The sequence below is a fragment of the Chroicocephalus ridibundus genome, chromosome 2, assembly GCF_963924245.1.
Source record: "Chroicocephalus ridibundus chromosome 2, bChrRid1.1, whole genome shotgun sequence".
NCBI lineage: Eukaryota > Metazoa > Chordata > Aves > Charadriiformes > Laridae > Chroicocephalus > Chroicocephalus ridibundus.
The window spans coordinates 21311601-21330807 of NC_086285.1; the positions used below are offsets into that span (position 1 = coordinate 21311601).

General features: G+C 37.3%; 1 protein-coding gene across 4 annotated transcripts in view; it reads left to right on the forward strand.

The window, feature by feature from the left end:
* NEBL (nebulette) overlaps positions 1-19207 on the forward strand; it is a 271880-nt gene that overhangs the window by 184472 nt on the left and 68201 nt on the right. For 2 of the 4 annotated variants that reach the window (XM_063324684.1, XM_063324685.1), the window contains exons 3-6: positions 2154-2258; positions 4378-4488; positions 10939-11049; positions 18771-18872. The exons of the other annotated variants lie outside the window; for them this stretch is intronic. In XM_063324684.1, coding sequence (XP_063180754.1) covers positions 2154-2258; positions 4378-4488; positions 10939-11049; positions 18771-18872 — 429 coding nt within the window. The remainder of the gene's footprint in view (positions 1-2153; positions 2259-4377; positions 4489-10938; positions 11050-18770; positions 18873-19207) is intronic. 4 annotated transcript variants of the gene reach the window in all.

A 19207-nucleotide genomic window follows, 5' to 3' on the forward strand; every position in this document is an offset into this window, starting at 1 on the left:
ACAAATGTGAATAATAAAGGAATAAGGAGGTGGCATTTGTCTTATACTGCTTTCAGTTATTTTGAATGCATCATTTCTACAGCAGAATGGCTTTGATTGTTTCGTCTAGTTGTGTCATGTCATCCCCACCCCCCAGTTAAGAGATACCTTAGGAGGCTTTCATGTTTGATTTTGAAATGTGATTATTGCTTTGTAATTAAAATGGATGTAATTACAGACAGCCCTCAGTTATCTGTGGGTGATTTATCTAAGCTGGGAGCCACAAGACTCCCATCTCCTCTACGAGAGTCTCAGCTTTACGGGAGTTCCTACTGGGAATTCCATCAAACCTAACCAGTAGACAGCTCTTTAGATTTCCCACATCACTTCTCAGCTGTACCACTGTGAATGACCACAATTCTGTGAAGCTTTTAAAGTTATTTTTTAAAGCTGTTTATGTACACATTCTCCGCCCCCCAGCCTTGCAAGTACATGCATGTGTGCTGGTACGCGTGTGCAGGCTGACAGTAAGCGCCTGCTCATACTTACCATAAAACTGCCCTTATTTTGTATTGCTCTGTGATTACCTAGGAGTATGGTGTCACACACAGATTACATGAACTGTTGGATTTGTGTGTCCCTGAGTAAAACGATGATATACAGTAATTTTATACCCATTGTTCACCAAAGAGTTTTTATTTAGAATACACTGTAATCCACAAAGGTGGACAATATGATTCGGTAATGGGGTGTAGATCCCTTCAGTAGTCCAAACCTGGATGAGCTCAATAGTAACCAAAATTATTTCCTGTGTGAAGATTACGTAGCCATCAGTTTGAGATGAATTTGGCATTATCTAATCCATTTTGTGTTGGGCAAAACGTTTGCATCAGAAAGTACAGGAGCTGATTCTGTGTAAGCTACCATCCTTCTCATGAATTTTCCAAGTCCCTGTAGAGGAGCTTAGGCAAGAACTTGTGATATCCATTAAGGATTCAGAGAAAGAGGAAATTAAGACTGCATATTTCTGTACTGCTCAGATGCAGATCATATTGCTTCTGTCAGTGCTTGTCAGCAAGTCTAGAGTGCATAAATGCAAGCTGCTGTTGTGCAGAATGTGAAAATGAGGTTAGAGAAATGGTAGCAGATAATAACCGTGAAAGCTTAATACTAAATAATTCAATTTACATTGAGCTAAACCATTCTATGCACAAAGAAAGAAATGTTACAAATAACCGTGTAAGGCTATCCATGTAAGATGTCTATCTTTAAAATGTATTTAGTCCATCTCATCATAGACGTTCTGTTTTCTTACACAATGAAGATCCCTACGCGTTCACCGTGTCCACGGGCTTCATCCTCCTCATGGTCTCACTAATACAAACCGTAGTTCTGACTTCATCAATGGGCATGCGATTCTTTTTAGATAACTGCTTAGTACACCTGCCCGCATTGTTTGCCCCATGGTAAGAAAAAGGTTGGTTGTTTAAAAAAAAAAAAAAAAAAAAAAAGGCACTTTTGGTTTTTTTACCCCCAAAATACATTGTGGTGTTTTGTGTCAAAAATTGTTTCTGATGAGCATATATATGACTTAAGAAGTGGCTCAATTTAAAATTGAAATGCTCTTAAACTCTGATATTACCTGCATGTGATGACTGTTGGGGTGCTCTGTAGGTAATGATTTGGCAGTGGCCTTCTGAATTTCTTCATGTAACTCTCGGATTCGTAAAGCCTTTGGCAGTGGCTTTTGATCGTGTTACACAGATTCTGCGCCTGCTAGGTCTGTGTTAGAAGTTAGGTTAACGATTTTATCTTTGAGATCAAGGAGAAAATACTTTATTCAATTCTCCTTTCTTTACAGATACTAGAACGTCTGCAGACAGTGGTGAAAATGTGTTGTAGATGTAGAAAAAAAAATATCTTTTTCCTCTTTATTATTAAAGAGTTCTGTGATCCCACAGCCCTGGTACTGTGTGTGCGAACTGGGTGTTTCCCTGTGTGGCCTAATTTGATCCAGCCTGAGGTGTTTGCAAGCCACCCAGGATAGTATCAATAAGTATTACTACAACAACAACAACAACGACAACCAAAACAATAATAGAAGTAGTCATTGTTTGTTTTTCTCGTTGTTTATTTTTTAAAGAACAATTAAACTTTTTTTCTCCTCCTTGTAGATACACTATAAAGAAGAATTTAAAAAATCTAAGGGCAAGTGCATATTTGTACCTGACACCCCACAGCTAAAACATGTGAAAAGTCTTGGTGCTTTTATTTCTGAGGTAAGACCTAAAAAATTGAACAATTCTCTTTGCTTCTTACGCCTTGTAAAAACTCTCTGAATTGAATATGGTAGTTTTTAGCAGGGGAAGGATGGCTTATTTCAAATAATAATTCTATTTAAAGCTGAAGTGACTTAAAGCACTGAAATTAGTGTAAACTGTATATATGAGCAATAATAATTTGGAATTATGCAACACTTCTATTCTGGGATTCAAAGATGTTTTATAAATGGTTCTGAGGTGGTCTTAGCCATCCCATTTTATGGATGGATAAACCGAGGAATAGGAAAAGGATTTCTTCTTACTTTTTCTGCAGTGATGGGGTTTTCAAATTATACCTGTGTGCAGTTTCTCTGCTGCCGAGAATTCACAGCCTGACTGTCAAACAGAAGGCGGGAAGGACACTGTTACCATGTTATCACCCCTGTCCTCCTTCAGCCAGGGGACTGGGGCAGAGATGTGCACCTGCAGGTCTCCTGAGCACTTGCATGCATGTCTGCATACCCAGGTCAGAGTTTTTAGGTCTTCGTGTACACACAGACACAGAGCTTTGGTGGCAAAGCAAGAATGTCAGCTTCCAAAATGCCAGAGCAGAGTTCACTGCCAGCTCTTCATACCCCAGGTAGAAGGTGTCAGAGGATTGCATCCCTGATTATTTTCCACATGTGAGAACAACAGCAGGAGTTTTACCTGGCAAGAGAGATGCTTCTGTTAAGGAACTGCTGGTTCTGAGTAATTTTTCTGTCACTGTGACCCTTGGAAGAGTTAAATTTTTGGTGCCTCAATTTTTTTGCGGCCTTTATGATTATGATAAAGAACATCCCAATATCCCTGTCTGGAGTTATGTAATATATATACATTCTATACTCTGTTTCTGATGTACATGCTTGCTGTGTGGCTACATTCAATATAAATGCATCTGAAGAATATTTTTGTTATATTTATCTTTGTATTTTCTGAGGAAGAGTGGCGTGTCCCAAGGGGTATAACTGTGATGAAATTATACTTTTAAAGAGACAGACCACTGTAGTCTACAAAAGTACAATATATAGGGAGTATTTATTGAAGCCATCTGTCTGATTCCAAAGAAAAGCTGCTGATTATTAATCAAAGATTTAGAGATATGAAGGAATTTCAAAATTAAAAAACCTGTATGTTTTATGGTATCACGCTGTTGAGCACTCTGGTGCTTATTGCAGCATTACCTGAAGCCACTGTTGTGATGGATGGTTTATCTTGTAAGTTACTGACCTCTAGTGTCCCATAACCTGATTTTGCAAAACTTGAAGACCAAAATTCTTAACAGCATCTATTGCAGTGAAAAAGAGCCCTCTGTTTTGGGAAACAGCAAATGTTACAGCAAATTATTGATATACATAATATATATGAGAAACTAGTTTCTAATGAACAGCTGTATATCGCACAGTAAATAAATGAAATTAGACAATATAATTTAAAATGTCTTTGATATTTACAATTACTTTCACAGCAATACTTAACATGATTGTTTTATGAATTTGAAAAACTTAGGTCTGAAGCAAAAGCCTCCCAGATTTTGAACTTTTATTCTGGTCTGTATCATAAAAACATTTTTGTGAGGAACTGCTAGTACTGAACAGTGAAGAAAGTACGGGATAAATAAAAAGTAATTTAAAAATAAATCTGTAATATGAGAAGATTAAATAGAAATGGTGCCAGACATGGTAACTTGAATGTTCCTGTCCTCCTTGATTACATTTAATCACTACTACTTATTAACCGGTAATTTTTGTTGGCCTCCCATTGCAAAATTTGTGAAAATGGAAAGAAAAAAGATAAACTTCATTTTTTTTGAAATGATTTAAAAAAAGATAGAAAAAATAACTGCCTTGCCTTATTTTTTACTTCCCCCCAATAATTTATTTTAATTAGGAGATACTTTGCATTGCTTTGTGAATTAGAAACACCTACCTAAAGTATTTTAAAGTTATTTAAAGATCTGGTTTTGCTTGAAAGTTTATGACAGCATTAGATTTTTCCAGTTCTAACGGTCTATGCCAATTTATTTAACAGAAATAATAGGTTTATGATTACTGTATCTTAATTTCTGCATTATATGTCAACTTTTTCTCCCCTCCAGGTGAAGTATAAAGGGGCTGCTAAGAAAGACCTTTCCAACTCTCTCTATCAGCAGATGCCAGCCACAATTGACAGTGTGTTTGCAAAAGAGTTAACGCAACTTCAGAGCAAGGTACAATTTTAGAATCTCAAAAATGATTTTTAGAGTGAGTGTTTGACAGAATATGACCAATTTGTACAATATGTTTGAACAGATACTTGAATGCCTGCTTGATTTATTTAGGTGAATTTATCATCCCAAGTTTATGACCATAACTTCTTAACTGCAAGAACTACTGACTTCTAAGATGTTGACAATCTTACTCGTTATGTTTATTAAATATAAATTTTAAAACTGCTAGTGCATTCATCAATCCAATGAAATCCATTAGAAATACGTCAATGCAATAAGGAATTACCGAATTCAGTGACATTGCACTGCATTTATAGTATCTTATGTAACAAGCATTTCAATTTGGGTGTTGTGTTAGCTTTATAGAATGTTTGATGCTGAAGGGAAAAAAATAAAATACTTTAATGACTTCTAAAGGCATTTACTGGCAACAATAAATGTATTTCTGATTGTCTACATACTACCACTCATAACAAATTTTATAGAATTAAAAATATAAAATCAAGTATATTGAACGTAGTGTAAAACATGCAAACAACAAGTAAAATAGTAAATTCCAGTTTGATTGCCTCCAGGGACTTAAAAATATAATACCCTTAATGTACTCAGGTGACCCTTATTGATCTCAGTAGAATTGAGTATTAAGTATGTGTAATATGAATGAAGTTGCAGATTTTCATTGTTACTCATGAGAATTACAGCTGATAGATGGTCATGGCTTTCTGTTCACCAAGCATTTCCACATTTTTCTTCTTTTGTCTTTCTTCTCTCTTAAAGATACTAACTACATATAGTTTAATACAGCAAGTCTGTGAAGTGAACACAGTCCTAAATCCATATTATTGATTGTATCTCAATATGCATTCTTCTAATACAGTGATTTTTTCTTTTTCAAACAAGGAAAATATTCATAAAAAAAGACAGCACGAAAATCTCAGGACGGGTTGTGAAGAAATGTTTTGGTTTAAAACAGTGTGTTAATCAAGGCTATACTTGATCAAGGCTATATCAAGCAAATATAATAACATAAAGAATATTTTGGTTTTCATGGTTTGAAATGGAACATATATACTCTCAATTTAAAGCAGCACAGTAGCTGAAATGACATTAATGTGACATTTCATTGTAAAGTGAGTGATTGGAAGAATTACAGTAGAAATAAATTGGGAATTAAACTTGTATAACATTTTTAAACCGTTAGCTTGATTTATAAAACATTAGTTAACTAGTTTTCCACAGATTTACTCCTGGATTCATTCCAAATGGGTACATTCTACATTAGTTTACGCAAATGAGTTTAATTAACATCAGTGGTATGTCAGAAAAGATAAATAACTGAGACTAAAAATGAAACCATTTGATTAATCAAAAAAACCCCAACCCTTTTAAGGAAAAGACTGACATTTTCATTTGGTATTTTTTGAAGGTTTTCTTCAATCATCCAACAGTCATAGAAAAACAAATATGCTTATAGGATGAGTTATATTTTAGCAGAAACTTTTCCTGTAAAATTCATGCCATCCCCTTAGGAACAGATGCGTTATAAATCATAATCTACCATAAAACTTAAAGATACGCTGACACATTTTTCCAACTTGTGGTTACTGTTGCAGTGGACCTGAATTTAATGCTACTTTGAGAGAGATCCTAGGGGATTTTCTGGTGGAAAATCTTCTCTACAGTATTCAAATCTAATCCATATTGTGCCTATCGCTGCGGTACCTAAGTAGTAGCTAATACAGGGATTTCAGATTTCAACTGGGTCAGGATATGGCAGAGGGGATTTCTGCTGCATCTTTCTAGCTGAGATTGTGAATTTCCAGGTCATCACTTCAGCAAGAGGTGACCAAGGGTATGCCATAGTAAGGAGAGAGAACAGCACCAGCCGGCCATTGTGCCAACTCTTCTGCAAAAGGGCAGTTCCAAGCACACAACTGCAGTTTGTTTCTCAATTACAGTAAGGTGATTTTAAATAGGTGCTGATTTCCTGAGTGGTGCAAAATACGAGTATGTGTCCTCCTCCCCATCCACGTTAGAACAAATTTACACCTTTGACTCCCTTTTCATGCTTCTTGGATGCAAGGCCGGGCTTGAATGCTTTTGTAGCCAGATCAAGCAGGTGCTTTCTCGCTCTGTGATGCCATGTTCTTGGCAGGATCCGTAGCCTCATCTGCCAAGCAGGTGTGGCAGGACTAGGGGATCATGGTGTGGAAGAAAGGGAGCCATTGACTCTCCCTGCTTCTGCCTGCTGGCACAGGACTGCCGAGGCTGGTGTGCCTCTGCCGGGTCACCTCCTTACGCAGGTGTGTCCTCAGCAAATGGTCTCTCCCACGATTTGATGTTTGATCCTGACGTGGTGCTGCTGCTGCCCAGCAGCTCTGTTTTCAGACTGCTTAGATCTAGCCCATTCCATTAATTTTATACACTGTTTCAGATCTCGCTCACGATTTAGAAGCTTGGAGGCAACTAGGGGAAATTTCCTTTTCTCACAAGAAATTATTCCTCATCTACAGCTGCCCTCCACTATCCTCTTCAGAGCAAACAGGCTGCCATAGCACCATCTATCACTGTTCCATGCTCTAACTGATATGGCAATTGTCCTTCTGCAGAGCCAGGACTTTGTTCTGCAGGGTTCCAGCCATACAATGTCAGCACTGACAGGACCTTGCCATAACGGAGAGTACAACATCCTAACCGTTATGCTTCTCCTCTTGTGAAGCTTTCTCTCCGTATTGGCTGTATTGATATATGCTCAGTTCCCTCTTCAGAATGCAGTGGAAAGACTAACCAAGACCACCTTTGCTGGCTTTTGCATAAAGCCCGCATTTGCTCTTCTTTGTTTTATACAGAACTGGCAGGAAGGTGGAAAGAAATCCCCACAGAGAAAGAAATCCATCTGAAATTTTGACAAAAAATCATGACGTTATTTATGGGAAAAAAAAATGCTTCAGGAGAATGAAAACCAAGTTTCATAGCCCCACATACTTGGGTGGCTTTTATCAGTTTCATTTTTTCCTCTACGCAGAAAATTTGACTGTTGCCTTCTAAATAGCTTTTTTAAGGGTGAGCAACCAGATTTTCCTCCCTCAGTCTCTTTTGTCACAGCTGTCTCCAGCGTAAACTAGAGAGAGCAGAAGTCCCTGTCCCCAACATGTAGCTTCACCCTCCTTGCCAACCTACAAAGCTCTCACCAGTTTCCCTGTTCTCTGCAATGTTGTTGATGAGAGCAGTCTAGGCAGGGGGCCCTTATTTTGATTTTCCTGAGAGGAAATGGACATTTTTTGGAAAAAAATGCAATTTTCCTGTGGAAAATATTTCTGAAGGAAAATTTCTGATCATTGCTAGCTTTGTGTCATGTCTTTTTGTTGCCTGAAGACCAGTATACTCAGTTCTTCCTTACGCAGAATACTTTAAATAAGGTGTCACAAACAATGATAAAGGTATTTAAAATTGCTTGAGGGGGAAACAATGCTGAAAAAAAAGTGTGCGTTTCATCACTTTTTTCATCACTTTATTTCTGCCATAAGAAGAGATTGCACTGTTTTTCTTCTTATCTGAAAGGAATAATCTAAAGCAAACTGAAGGCAGTTTAATTTTCTCCTTTGCACAGGGCAATATCTCAAATAGTAACTATATGTCAATGCTCAACAGTATTTTCTTTTTGTTTTTAAAGATGATGAGCCAAGTGAGTCTTAACCAGTATTTTCAGCTTCCAGAGAAAGTTTCACAGTTTTTCTTACTTGTGGGCAGAATCCTCCTTTTACTTTCATATGTATTTTTTTACTATGCTAAAGCTATGTTTGTGGTTTACTGCATCATTTACAATCATATTACACGTTACCAGGCTGTTTTACGTAATTCTTCATGGTTTTTTATGGTATCAAATCTCATGTTCAAATCTCTTCCTCTTTTTTATGGTAGCAGGTATTAGTCTCCTGGACTTCTCCAGTATAGCTTTACACAAATACACGGGATAATCTAATTCTCTATCTGGAGATTAAAATGGCATTTTCTGTGTTCTTGAACATTTCCTCCTACAAAATCCCACACTGTGGATTTTAATTTTGAAGCTCAGCTTACTGACCATAAAGCGAAATATAAAAATAAAAATTTAATAGAGTTTAAAGTATTCCAAACCAGAGGGTCAGTCAGAGTTAAGTTAAAAGAGCACAAAGCCTTCCTTAATGCAGCTTCTTATTGACACACTGGTGTACAAGAGAGATAAGAAAAATAAAAAATGAGTACTTTCAAATTAGTTCAATCTGAAGTCATACCTACTTAAATAATTGCCTTGTATTTCTGGAGTTAATAAATGGTGCCACTAGAGTAGAGGTTACGTCAGTGACCTATAATACTTGATCTCTCTGTAGAGTAGTTTCATATGTATGTTCGATAAAGAAAATTCAGTTTAGCTAAAACTTAAAAATTAACATGAGATGAGAAATAAGTGTACACATGCTAACATGTAAAATAATGGTTCTAAGAATATTGATGAAATAATAAATTTTTTTTCATGCATCCTTGGAACTGGTTTACAGATCTGGGAATAGTTTTGCACTAAACTGTCCAAAACTAAACTAGACAGCTATTGAACTCCTCCTAGCTTATGGTGGCTTCAAGGTTGCTTAAGTCAGTTGATCAGAATAATGTGAAAAGATAGGAAGAACACAGCTGTCAAATAGCAAGTGAAATATTCCTACATAAAGCTAAAGAAACAGTCATCTTTTCCCAAGATAGTGGACACTCAATTGTAATTTCTATTTGTTTTCTTATGTTGGGAGTTGATGTGCTTTTGTTTTTTGATGTCTTGGTTACACAGCCCATTTGCCAACAGAAGAATATGCATGTGGAACCAGCAAAGTGGCAATGTAATAAAATACCTGTAAATAAGTATATTTTGGAAGTAATGGTAGGGGTTTGCTTTTCAGAATGGTATTAAGGGGGGAACATCTTAAAAGTGACAATCTGAAGCAGGAGAAATAGCAAGAGTTTTTGTAGTGTATGTTTATATAGTAATTACACTTTTGCAGGGGATCATTTGTTAGTGATGCTTCAGTCTTGTTAAAGCTTATTTGCTTTGCCAGTTGCAAAACGTAATCAGTATAGGGAGGTTATAGACTGTGTTTTGTTTCGATTTAAGTTGTGTTTGTTTCCCCAGAGGCCTGATTATGTTGGATTTACACCATAAAGGAGATGGCACATTTTAAGTTTCCTAATTTGATACTTTCATTCATATAGTAGCAGTGCAAAAAAACCAACAAACAACCCATCACCTTTTTGTCTTAATCTCTCAGCCTATATATCATTTTGTAATCTGAGATAGTCAGGGCAGATACTAATATATTGCCTTGGGCACCGTGATCTGTGACTCAGATGCAATCTTGCTGCCTTAAACACAAACAGACACAACATTTTCTCACAGTTCTAGTATCCTGTCCTAAAAGAGTCTGAATCATTGTAGTCAAGAGTTCCCATCTCAAAACTTTCACTTTTATTGCTATCATGGGTTTTAGTTTCAAATCCTTCTCCTCCTAGTCAGCTTTCAATCTCATTTAGTATTTGCTGTTTTCTTAGGGATTATTTTAATGCTTGCTCCTGAGAGCTATTAGAAAATGAATTTACTTGATGCTTGCTGCTTCTTCAGGCATCAAAACCTGGTGAATTTTCTTAATGTAAGCCTAAAAGCTTCTGACAAGGGTAAGTGCAAGATCAGCTTTTCAGGCAGTTTAGTATGTGAGCGTGTGTATACGTAAGTATAGCACAGTACAGTGAAAGCTGGATGAATGCCCAACATTGAGCTCAGTTTCTATTATAAAAATAAATTTGTTTATAAACTCACAATCCAATTCCATTTTCCTTTACCGTGATGACAATTGAATGTAAATATTATTTTTCTTTGTGAAGCTGGGGGCTAGGCAAAATGTGTATTGTGCTAGTAATTTCCTAACAGTGGACGAAATAGATGTTTGGGATATGAGTATGTCATGTAAACCTGTTTATTCATGAGGCATGCACAAAATCTTTGCTTTTTTTTTTTTTTCTGAAAACAGGAAAAAACCACCAAAAAACCCACAAGGAAATATATACTTAGCTGATAGATTCAAGTGTGTTTTGAGCAAAGGAAGCTTTCCCTTATGCTTTTCCCTAGGCTGTCTTCTCACTGTGTTAAAGTTAATTTTCTGTTTCTGTATGTTTCTTTTCTTTCTCCTGTCTACTCGTACCTCTGCTGCAATAACAGACTCAGAGAAACCTCTCTGCTGACTGTGCCTCATATGTCTCTGTTTTGGGTAGAAGCTGCCCTCGTTTCAGGGTTCTGGTTCCATTAAGGAGCTTAATTATTTATTACATTTCTTCCTGCATACAGGCACGCTTTGATGCTAGGTTTAACGCAGCTCATATTATTATACCTGCTCTGCCGAGGTCACAGAAACATAATGTTGCGCTTTTCAGGTTCTCTACAAACAAAAACACGATGCTGAGAAAGGAACTTCAGATTATGCACATATGAAAGAGCCTCCAGACATTAAGCATGCCATGGAAGTCAATAAATACCAGAGTGATGTAAGTACTCCCCCATCTGAAATGAGTTCACTTGTTTGGGGTAGATACATCTATTATAGCTAACTGAAATGAATCGGGCATGGAATATTTTCATATTTTAATAGTTGGTATTTTTTTTACATTATTTGCTCTGAAGTAATTTGGGACACGATGTGTGTTTAAAATATGCTATGAGTAATTGGTATGTGACTTTTATTCAAAATTGCAGTGGAAAGCAGTTCTTATTCTTTATTAGTAGTAATTGTTATTAAGTGCTATCAGTCTGAAATAAAATTACAAAGACGGGTTCTCTGAATTCGTGTGTACCTACTTGTACTCTAAAAGTGTATAAAGCTCTTTGTTTACATGAACACCAGCACAGTTTCAGTGTCTTACATTGTCAACATTTGGGTAGTTCTTCAAGGGTTCTGTTTAGAGGAGAGAGGGGGGCTGAGTTCCAAAGAACAATTTATGACTGATTTTACAGAATCTGAGCCATAAAGGTCAATTTGATGCCTGGTTCTAGTTTATGCCATTGACCAAAGTATTTGTTCTTGTAGTTTTACTTAAATAATTTACAAATGAAGTAGAGAATTAGAGTATTTAGCAATATTTTTAAAGTTGGGTGTTTTCTTTTTTCCTTTTTTTTTTTTTTTTTTTTTTTTACAGCTGCTTGTTAACTTCTTGAAGTTCTTTAGGTTTTCACACTATAAAAAGCCTAATAATAGTATTTACATTTTTTATTAGTTTCAAGTCCGGTTTGATTTCATGGTTGAGCTAGCTTATAGTAGCTCAATGCACCATTGCTAGGAGTGGAAATGCTACCAAGATTAGTGTCTTGAACTATACAAACACAACTTTGAAGAAAAATGTCTTAGGTTTTGTAACATAGTGCTTATGAGAAAAGTAAATTTTAGGAGAAGACTGGCTAAAATAGTGAGGTCATTTTAAAGGGTACACAAAACCAGTAAGAGCAGCTGACATGTAAATACCTTTAAAGTTAGGATCCATTTTCATTCTTCTTAGGTAAGCAAGTCAAGTCAGGTAGGTATGTGATTTTATAACTCTTGTTTCTCAGATAAACAGGATATTTGTTTGCTGCTAACAATATAGAAAATTAAGCTTGTGTGTTTGTTTTGAATTAACTTAAATTTACCCTGTCTTCCCTACTGACAGTGTAACAAACGCTCCTAGGTTATGTAGGCTGAAAGCTAAATGTCAATGTTAGATGTATGTCCATGTGTGCAGAATCTTGACAGCTGGCCGCTGATTAAAAGGCTGCTGGAAAACTTCAGGGAAGCATTATGTTTGAAGAATAACTTTTTCTTCTGCTGGGAAATACCTGCCTTGGAACTCCCAGCAGTAATTTGCAACCTGCCTTGATTACAGAATTCCCTCTTCCTGTCAAACTCTGGCTGTCTCTGCTGTTGGAAGCATCAGGATGTCAGATTGACAGAGGGTAGGACCTGGGAACATGAACTTCTCTCCCCGTAAGCAAGAGGTTTTTTTACCTAGCAGTAGGAATGATGGTGGACTACTAGGCAAGGAAGTAATGTTGGGAAGAGAGATGGGAATCCCTCTCAGAGAAGATGGTGGGACCAGGAGGAATGTGAGAGAAGTTTTTGAAGCAAAGTCATCATGGTCTGAGGATTAGTATGCTAGTGCAAAGCCCGTTCCCCTTCTACAGCTGTACATCACCTGCTAACAGAATTAAGGAGAGCAGGGTACAGATGGGAGAGTAAATGACATTCAGTTGTTTCATCTTCTTTCACCCTTAAAGCAAGCAAAAAAAAAAAAAAAAAAGAAAATGAAGGCAAACATAGGAGGATAGGATGTTTTGATAAATGAGAACTTTTAACAGCATGTTAAAAGTAATGAAAAAATATGAAATAAATTATTTTCAGCCTAAGCAAACTTCAAAAAAATCAAACAAACCCTCCGTATCCAACATAAAACTCAAGCCAGTTAGTTTCATCTGTTTAAGAACAGTTTCTTTCTGGTTGCTCATGTGGAGCTGCAGTGCAATGGGGATATGTCTTTATCACACATAAAGCAGCAAGTTATGTAAGTCCGGTTATTGTTCAGCAGAGTTACACAGCTCCTGCGGGTAAGTGTTTGGGCACCATGGTGAATAACTGCAGATTTCTTATTTTGTGAGTGCAGGTTTAATTAAGAGCCGTGTGAGTTTTCATCTTTGAGTCAAAGCGTGGAATAGCGAGCATCCCAAATGTGGAGCATTTGTCTTTCTGAAATATTTCAGGCTATTAGTAGAATCACAGCTTTGAAAGTGCAAGGCAAAAGGAGGGAAACTACTGGGGGAATAGAAGGACAAAGCTCTTTTATCCACCACTCAGTACAGTATACCTACGGGAGCAGAATGCGTGTTTACCTACAATGCTCTGCCAACTCAATTCAACCTTTACATGCAGGGTTTGCATCTAATAGGATTAGGATGTGTTTAAGACTATTTACTCAGCCTTAAAATAAGGCTGACATTTATACTCAACTCTGTGAAATGTGCAATTTCCTTTAAAAATTAAGACTGTATTCAACTTACAATGCATTTGTGCTGACATTTTGAAACTGTCATGTGCTGTAGGCCTTCACACCACTTTGAATATCATTAACACGCTGTATAAGCGTGGGCTGAAGCTACACAATAGGGAAATACTGTAAAATCTCCTGAACAATGTGATCATGTGTAAGAAAAACATTTTTCTCTTCTTCATACTTAGACTGAATAAAATTGCTCTCAAAAGAACAAAAGTGACTTTTCTAATGATAGGGAATTTACTTGAAAAATAATTTAAATACTACATAATGCTTGAACGATCCCATGTTTATCCAAACCAGAGTACTTTTCTCTATAAATCGTGTTTGTATTTTGTGAAGTGAATGTTAATGATGTGACTTTGGCACACAAAGGCATTTGGAGAAAAGTCAAGTAAGGACCATCAGCCTACTTTATGCCTGTCATTTAGCTGATGTCATTTAGCTCATCTAGAAGTTTCCAAACTTGGGACCAAAATTAGGTGGTGGCCCTTAGAAAACCGTAAGGGTCACAAAAATAGTAGTTTACCCTATGTGTAGCTGAGGATCGAATGGAAGGAAGAATGTAATCGAACAGTGAAATGACATGACAATTAAGTTTCTAAAGCAAAGCAAACCCTTGCTACGTTGTGCCCGGGTAGAAGCTGCACACAGCATTTGATGAAAGTACTCAAAGCTGTGGATCACGGTTTTGTCTGTTCCATGACCTGGTCCATGACTGGGCATTATGAATAGCAAACCAGGGTTAAGTATTTGTACAGCAATTTATATGTTCTGCTTGGTTAAAATTATTGATTCTCCTCACAGTATTACATTGTGTGAAATAAGGAAGTCTTATTCTGATTTTACAAATAAGAAAACTGCAATAGACTCATCTGTGGACATTTAAAAGGCAGTTTGCAGATCTGAGGTTGGAGCCCTGGCATCTTTTCTCTTCCGTCTATATATGAAACAGTGCTGCTTTCAAAAATGTTAGTTGACGGTTGGGCAAACTTTTGATGTATATGTATTCTCTTTGCTGTCCATATTATGTCAGTAGTGGTAATTTATAATGTTTCACCAACCATCTAAATTTGAATATTCAAGAAGACTATATTGTCTTGGGAGTACGCTTTTTTTCATATTCCGGACATTGTGCAGTCACAATCCACACCAAAAAAATTTACATTCTTTCTGATAAGACCAAATCAGCAGATCTTAAACTTGATGTGCTTAAACACCATCAATAACATACCAAAATGTCGATGTTTATGTTGATGCAGATCATATCAAGCTCAAGCTTCTCTTGGCTCTCTGCTCAGCATCTGCATTAGAAAAATCACCTTTCACTGACTAACTTTCTGCTGACAGTGGTTGTCAACAGCAGGTCCCCCTGGACCACTTCCAACTGGTGCTGAAAATGATGTGTTTACTCCTGATGTAATTGGGACCAATCAATTTTCAAGCCCATTACTGGAAAGGATGACTGCATCAATCTGTAATGGGCCAGAAATGTGTTTGTCTCTTCTACACGAGCCGGGAAACAGTTTTCAACACCATTTGAGTGGGGATCAGAAAAGCTGTTGCCAATGATGATTGTCACCAGCTAGTCATTTTCTTAGTGTTGATGGACCCCAAAGTGCAGATGAGAGAAAAGGGGGCAGAGACACAGCTGACAGGCCATTAGTTAGTGGACTTGCCGCTCTCAGAAAATACTAAGCAGGGACGAACAGTAAGAGACGAATTCTCTTGCAGATAGGTGTGCCCGGCTCCTTGCTGACTTCTGTCTGTGCATCTCAAGAGGGCAAATTGTGCTCATAGCTGCTTGTGCATATTTTAATAATTTATTACCTATAGTTTTGGAATTGGAATAGGGGAGAAGACAAAAGACTGCAGGAAAGGTCTGAGTCCTTTAAACCTCGCTGTGCCGGGGTCAACCGTGTAGCAGAAGTTTCCGTTTGTTGATTGACAACCTGAGACGTTTTGCAGCCTTGTTAGAAATCTGTTTACTTTGCAGCATTGTAGTGCATGCCAATGCACTGCCACCGTCATGAAAGGTGAAGCGTTTTCAGGATCCTCAGGTGAAGTAAATAGACCGGCGTGTTTATCCTCAGGGGATCTTATGCCTTTTTCTAAGAGCTGGAGGTTTTGGCCCTGTTACAATTAGTCTACTAATTATGAGCAAGCCCTGAATATTTTCCATGCTTTGCAAAAACTACTGGCAGTTCAGAGTATGTAATCATGTTTGGGATTAAAAGTGAGAAATGTCTTTTGTTCAGATTATTGTTGTTTTTAAAAAACACTCAACAATGTAGGCACTTACTATTGTAATTTCAAGTTGGGCTAGAAATACACTTTAAGTTTAGGTAGTATTTGTAATTTACTATCTGCAACTTCAAAACTGGAGATGGTACAATTTTTTCCCCTTTTTGTCCCAGCTTCTTTCTCGCTGGCATTTCTCACTGGTCTGTGGAACTCTTCATTTAGGTCTTTCACTGCCGCTCAGTTGTCAGTACCTCGGTTACTTTTTCCTATGCAAAAGCCAGTTTGTGCAGATGTTTCAAAGACCTGTGGTCCTCATAAAAGGGAGTAATTCTTGGGCCTATGGTGTGATGTTTTTTGGTAGAGCCTGAGCAGTCCTTTGAAGTGAATATTAAGTAAGGACATTGTGTAATGCCTGGAGGTTCCAGTCAGGGTTTGAGCCTCTTGGTAAGGGGCTGAACGAGCTGAGGAGAAAAGATGTCGCCTTCCCTGGGTGCTTCTGCTGTTTCCTTTCTTTTGTTGCCTGGCCAGGCTTTGTCTTCTCTTCTCCCCTCTCGTAGGCTTCTCCACTTTCCATCTTCTTGGTGCCTATGGGTGCACACGCCAGGCTGGTTGCTTTGCCCTGTCTACATCTGTTCCCCTGCTCTCTCAGAACAGCACTGGGTTTACTGTTTTAACATAGCACTATAAACAAAAAAAATAATAAAAAAATTCACTAGATGGAACAGAATAGCAGCTGTGTAATAGAGGCCAGCACACTGTCCCAAAGGGAAAGGGTCAGCATCCAGGGATTGAGGTTATTCAGGAAATGGGAAACATATTTTTTCTTTTTTTTGGCCTACCTCTGACAAACTACTGTTCTGCTGCATAACATTTTTATTCTCACCGGAGTATGACAAGCTGCAGAATGGAGCAAATATATATTGCAGACATTTGTAAAATGCTAGATGACTTTCCCTCAGACATAAGTAATAGGTATACTGGTTTAGGTGCAGGAAAAATAATAATTCACTCAGGGAAAGCTATAGCAATTGGCCTTGCATCTAATATAATTGAAAATGGTGAAATATAAAGGACTGTCACTGTCTTATCCCACCCCCCCCTTTCTCACTGAAATTAACCACAATCCATTATTTCATGTACTATATGATCATGTCATTTGGGAGCAATAAGTGACCACATTTCCTCAACTTTATCACCACTGTTCTTGATTCTCTGTTGTTAAATTCACTCCATTCCTAATTTCTATTTTGAGCACATATGCTGGCCTTTAATTTGCAATTTACATGGATGATAGGGTGCTATTCAGAAACCTGTTTCTGCTGCCTTTGTGGTTTTCACCTCACCTCATGTGGTCATTAGGATGAACAGCATATAATTAACTAAATTCATATAAAGCCCTGAATTGCAAATGCTTGTCTGTACAACTAGTTTCTTAAAAAAATAGAGGAAATTTAAACCTAATCAAAACAAAACTTCCAGTGGTTTTAACAAACTGTAAGAAACAGTTTCTGTTTTCTTGGTAGGTGATAATTTGGGCTGTATTAATCCTATTTATTTATTTATTTATTTCACGAGTGATTACACTTGTGTGTCACTCATTGTAGGTTAAAAATTATAAGATCTATTTGTGGGCAAATGGCCAACATTGAAGCCTATTTAGCTTGTCTACTTAGCTGAAGCCATATGGGCGCAAAATTACTTTCCTGTTGCCTGTAAAATATTTGCCAAAAAGTAAGATTTACAGTAATATTTCTACAAACTGTATTTGTTGTTGGGTGCTGCAGTTTATGCGTTTGGTGCATTGTACCCAAAGTAACACTTTACATTAGAAATAGGAGCTAGATGTGGAGATTATAAGTCAAGCTTCAAGCTGAGGACTTTCTTGATGGTGAAATACAATCTTGAGAGGTTGGTTAACTTTGTTAAACAATGGAAGAAAATCTAAAAGACTGTCCAGTAAAGCAGGAATTATTCTGATACTTTCTATTTCCTGTAGGCTTTATTTTATGTTTTCTAACTTTTGCCTGAAACTTCAGTTTCACATTTGAATACCAGGGATGATTTTCTTAATCATTCAGAATAATTCAGTAAGACAGCTCTTGGAAATTGGCTTAGATTGGCACATGTGCTATAGCAAGGGAGAAGAAAAAGTCTACAGACCCTGGAGAGGGAGAAGAAGGATAACTTGTGGTCTTGGAGCTCTGTAACGTCCCTGAGGTCTATGCTGTTCCTGTGATTGCTTTCCTAAATAGAGAATGTTTGGACTCTCCTACCTGTGGTTTAGCTTTCTGGCCAAAGTTTTCTGAGCCCATTCATTATAGTAGTGGCTTTGAACAAACAGAAAGATTCAGTCTTGTACTCCACATGCTGGAACACTCAGCCTTCTTGTTTCCATGATTGTGTAAAGGAGCAGATAAGTGGAGTTGTGGGGAGTGGGGGATGCTGGGGTGGAGTTGTGTCATTGAATTACATACCAGCTACACGGCTGCCTATTACTGAGAAAGACGTTCACCGTGGTGGAACTGCGGTTTCTGTTCAGTGTAGCTGCAATCTGCTAGGCTGCAGTGCTCAGTATGATAGCAGGGGGTAGTTTGTATTAATAAAGGGTACAGCATAGAAAAAATGCTGTACTTTTGGAAGTCCTCTGAAATGTAATGATAAAACCTAATATTTGGGTCCTTGCAGTGCTTTCATTTTCTTCTACGCTTCTAAGCACAACCATTTTTCATTTTAATATTGTATTTTATGCTTCTGAATTTCTTCCTTATCCTGTTAACCTGTGTGTGGGTCTTACTAAATAATCCCTGTCAAGCAGGACCGTGTTGGAATAAATTAGGCAGAGTTCTGTTGAATTTGATGGCTGAGTTGATAGGTCATTCAAAGATTACTTACAAACTTAAAACGTTTTTGTTTGTTTGTTTTAAACAAAACTGTTTTCTGTTTGACAGGTATCCTATAAGAAGGATGTGCAAGATACTCATAGATACACTGAAGTGCTGAACAGGCCAGACATAAAGATAGCAACTGGGTTAACAAAGATAATAAGTGATGTATGTTCTGCTGTTACTCTATTCGTATTTTTTAGACATGTTGGTTTGTTTATTCCAATTTCAATCAGATTTGTTTAGAATGCTGCTGAAATTCTCAAACATCATGAGCAGAAAACCTGCAACCCCAAATCTGATATGGAGGTTTGATTAAAAAAAACCAACAAACCCCAACAAATAAAACCCCTTGCCTGGTATGTTACAAAGTTACCGGTTATAAGTTAAAGTTATTTTGACGCTGACAGTATGACCTTTGCAATTAGTGGTCATTGATCTAAAGACAAAGTTAAGCTTACTAAAGTTGGTTTTGTTTCAGCTTTATTCATGATAACCTTTCT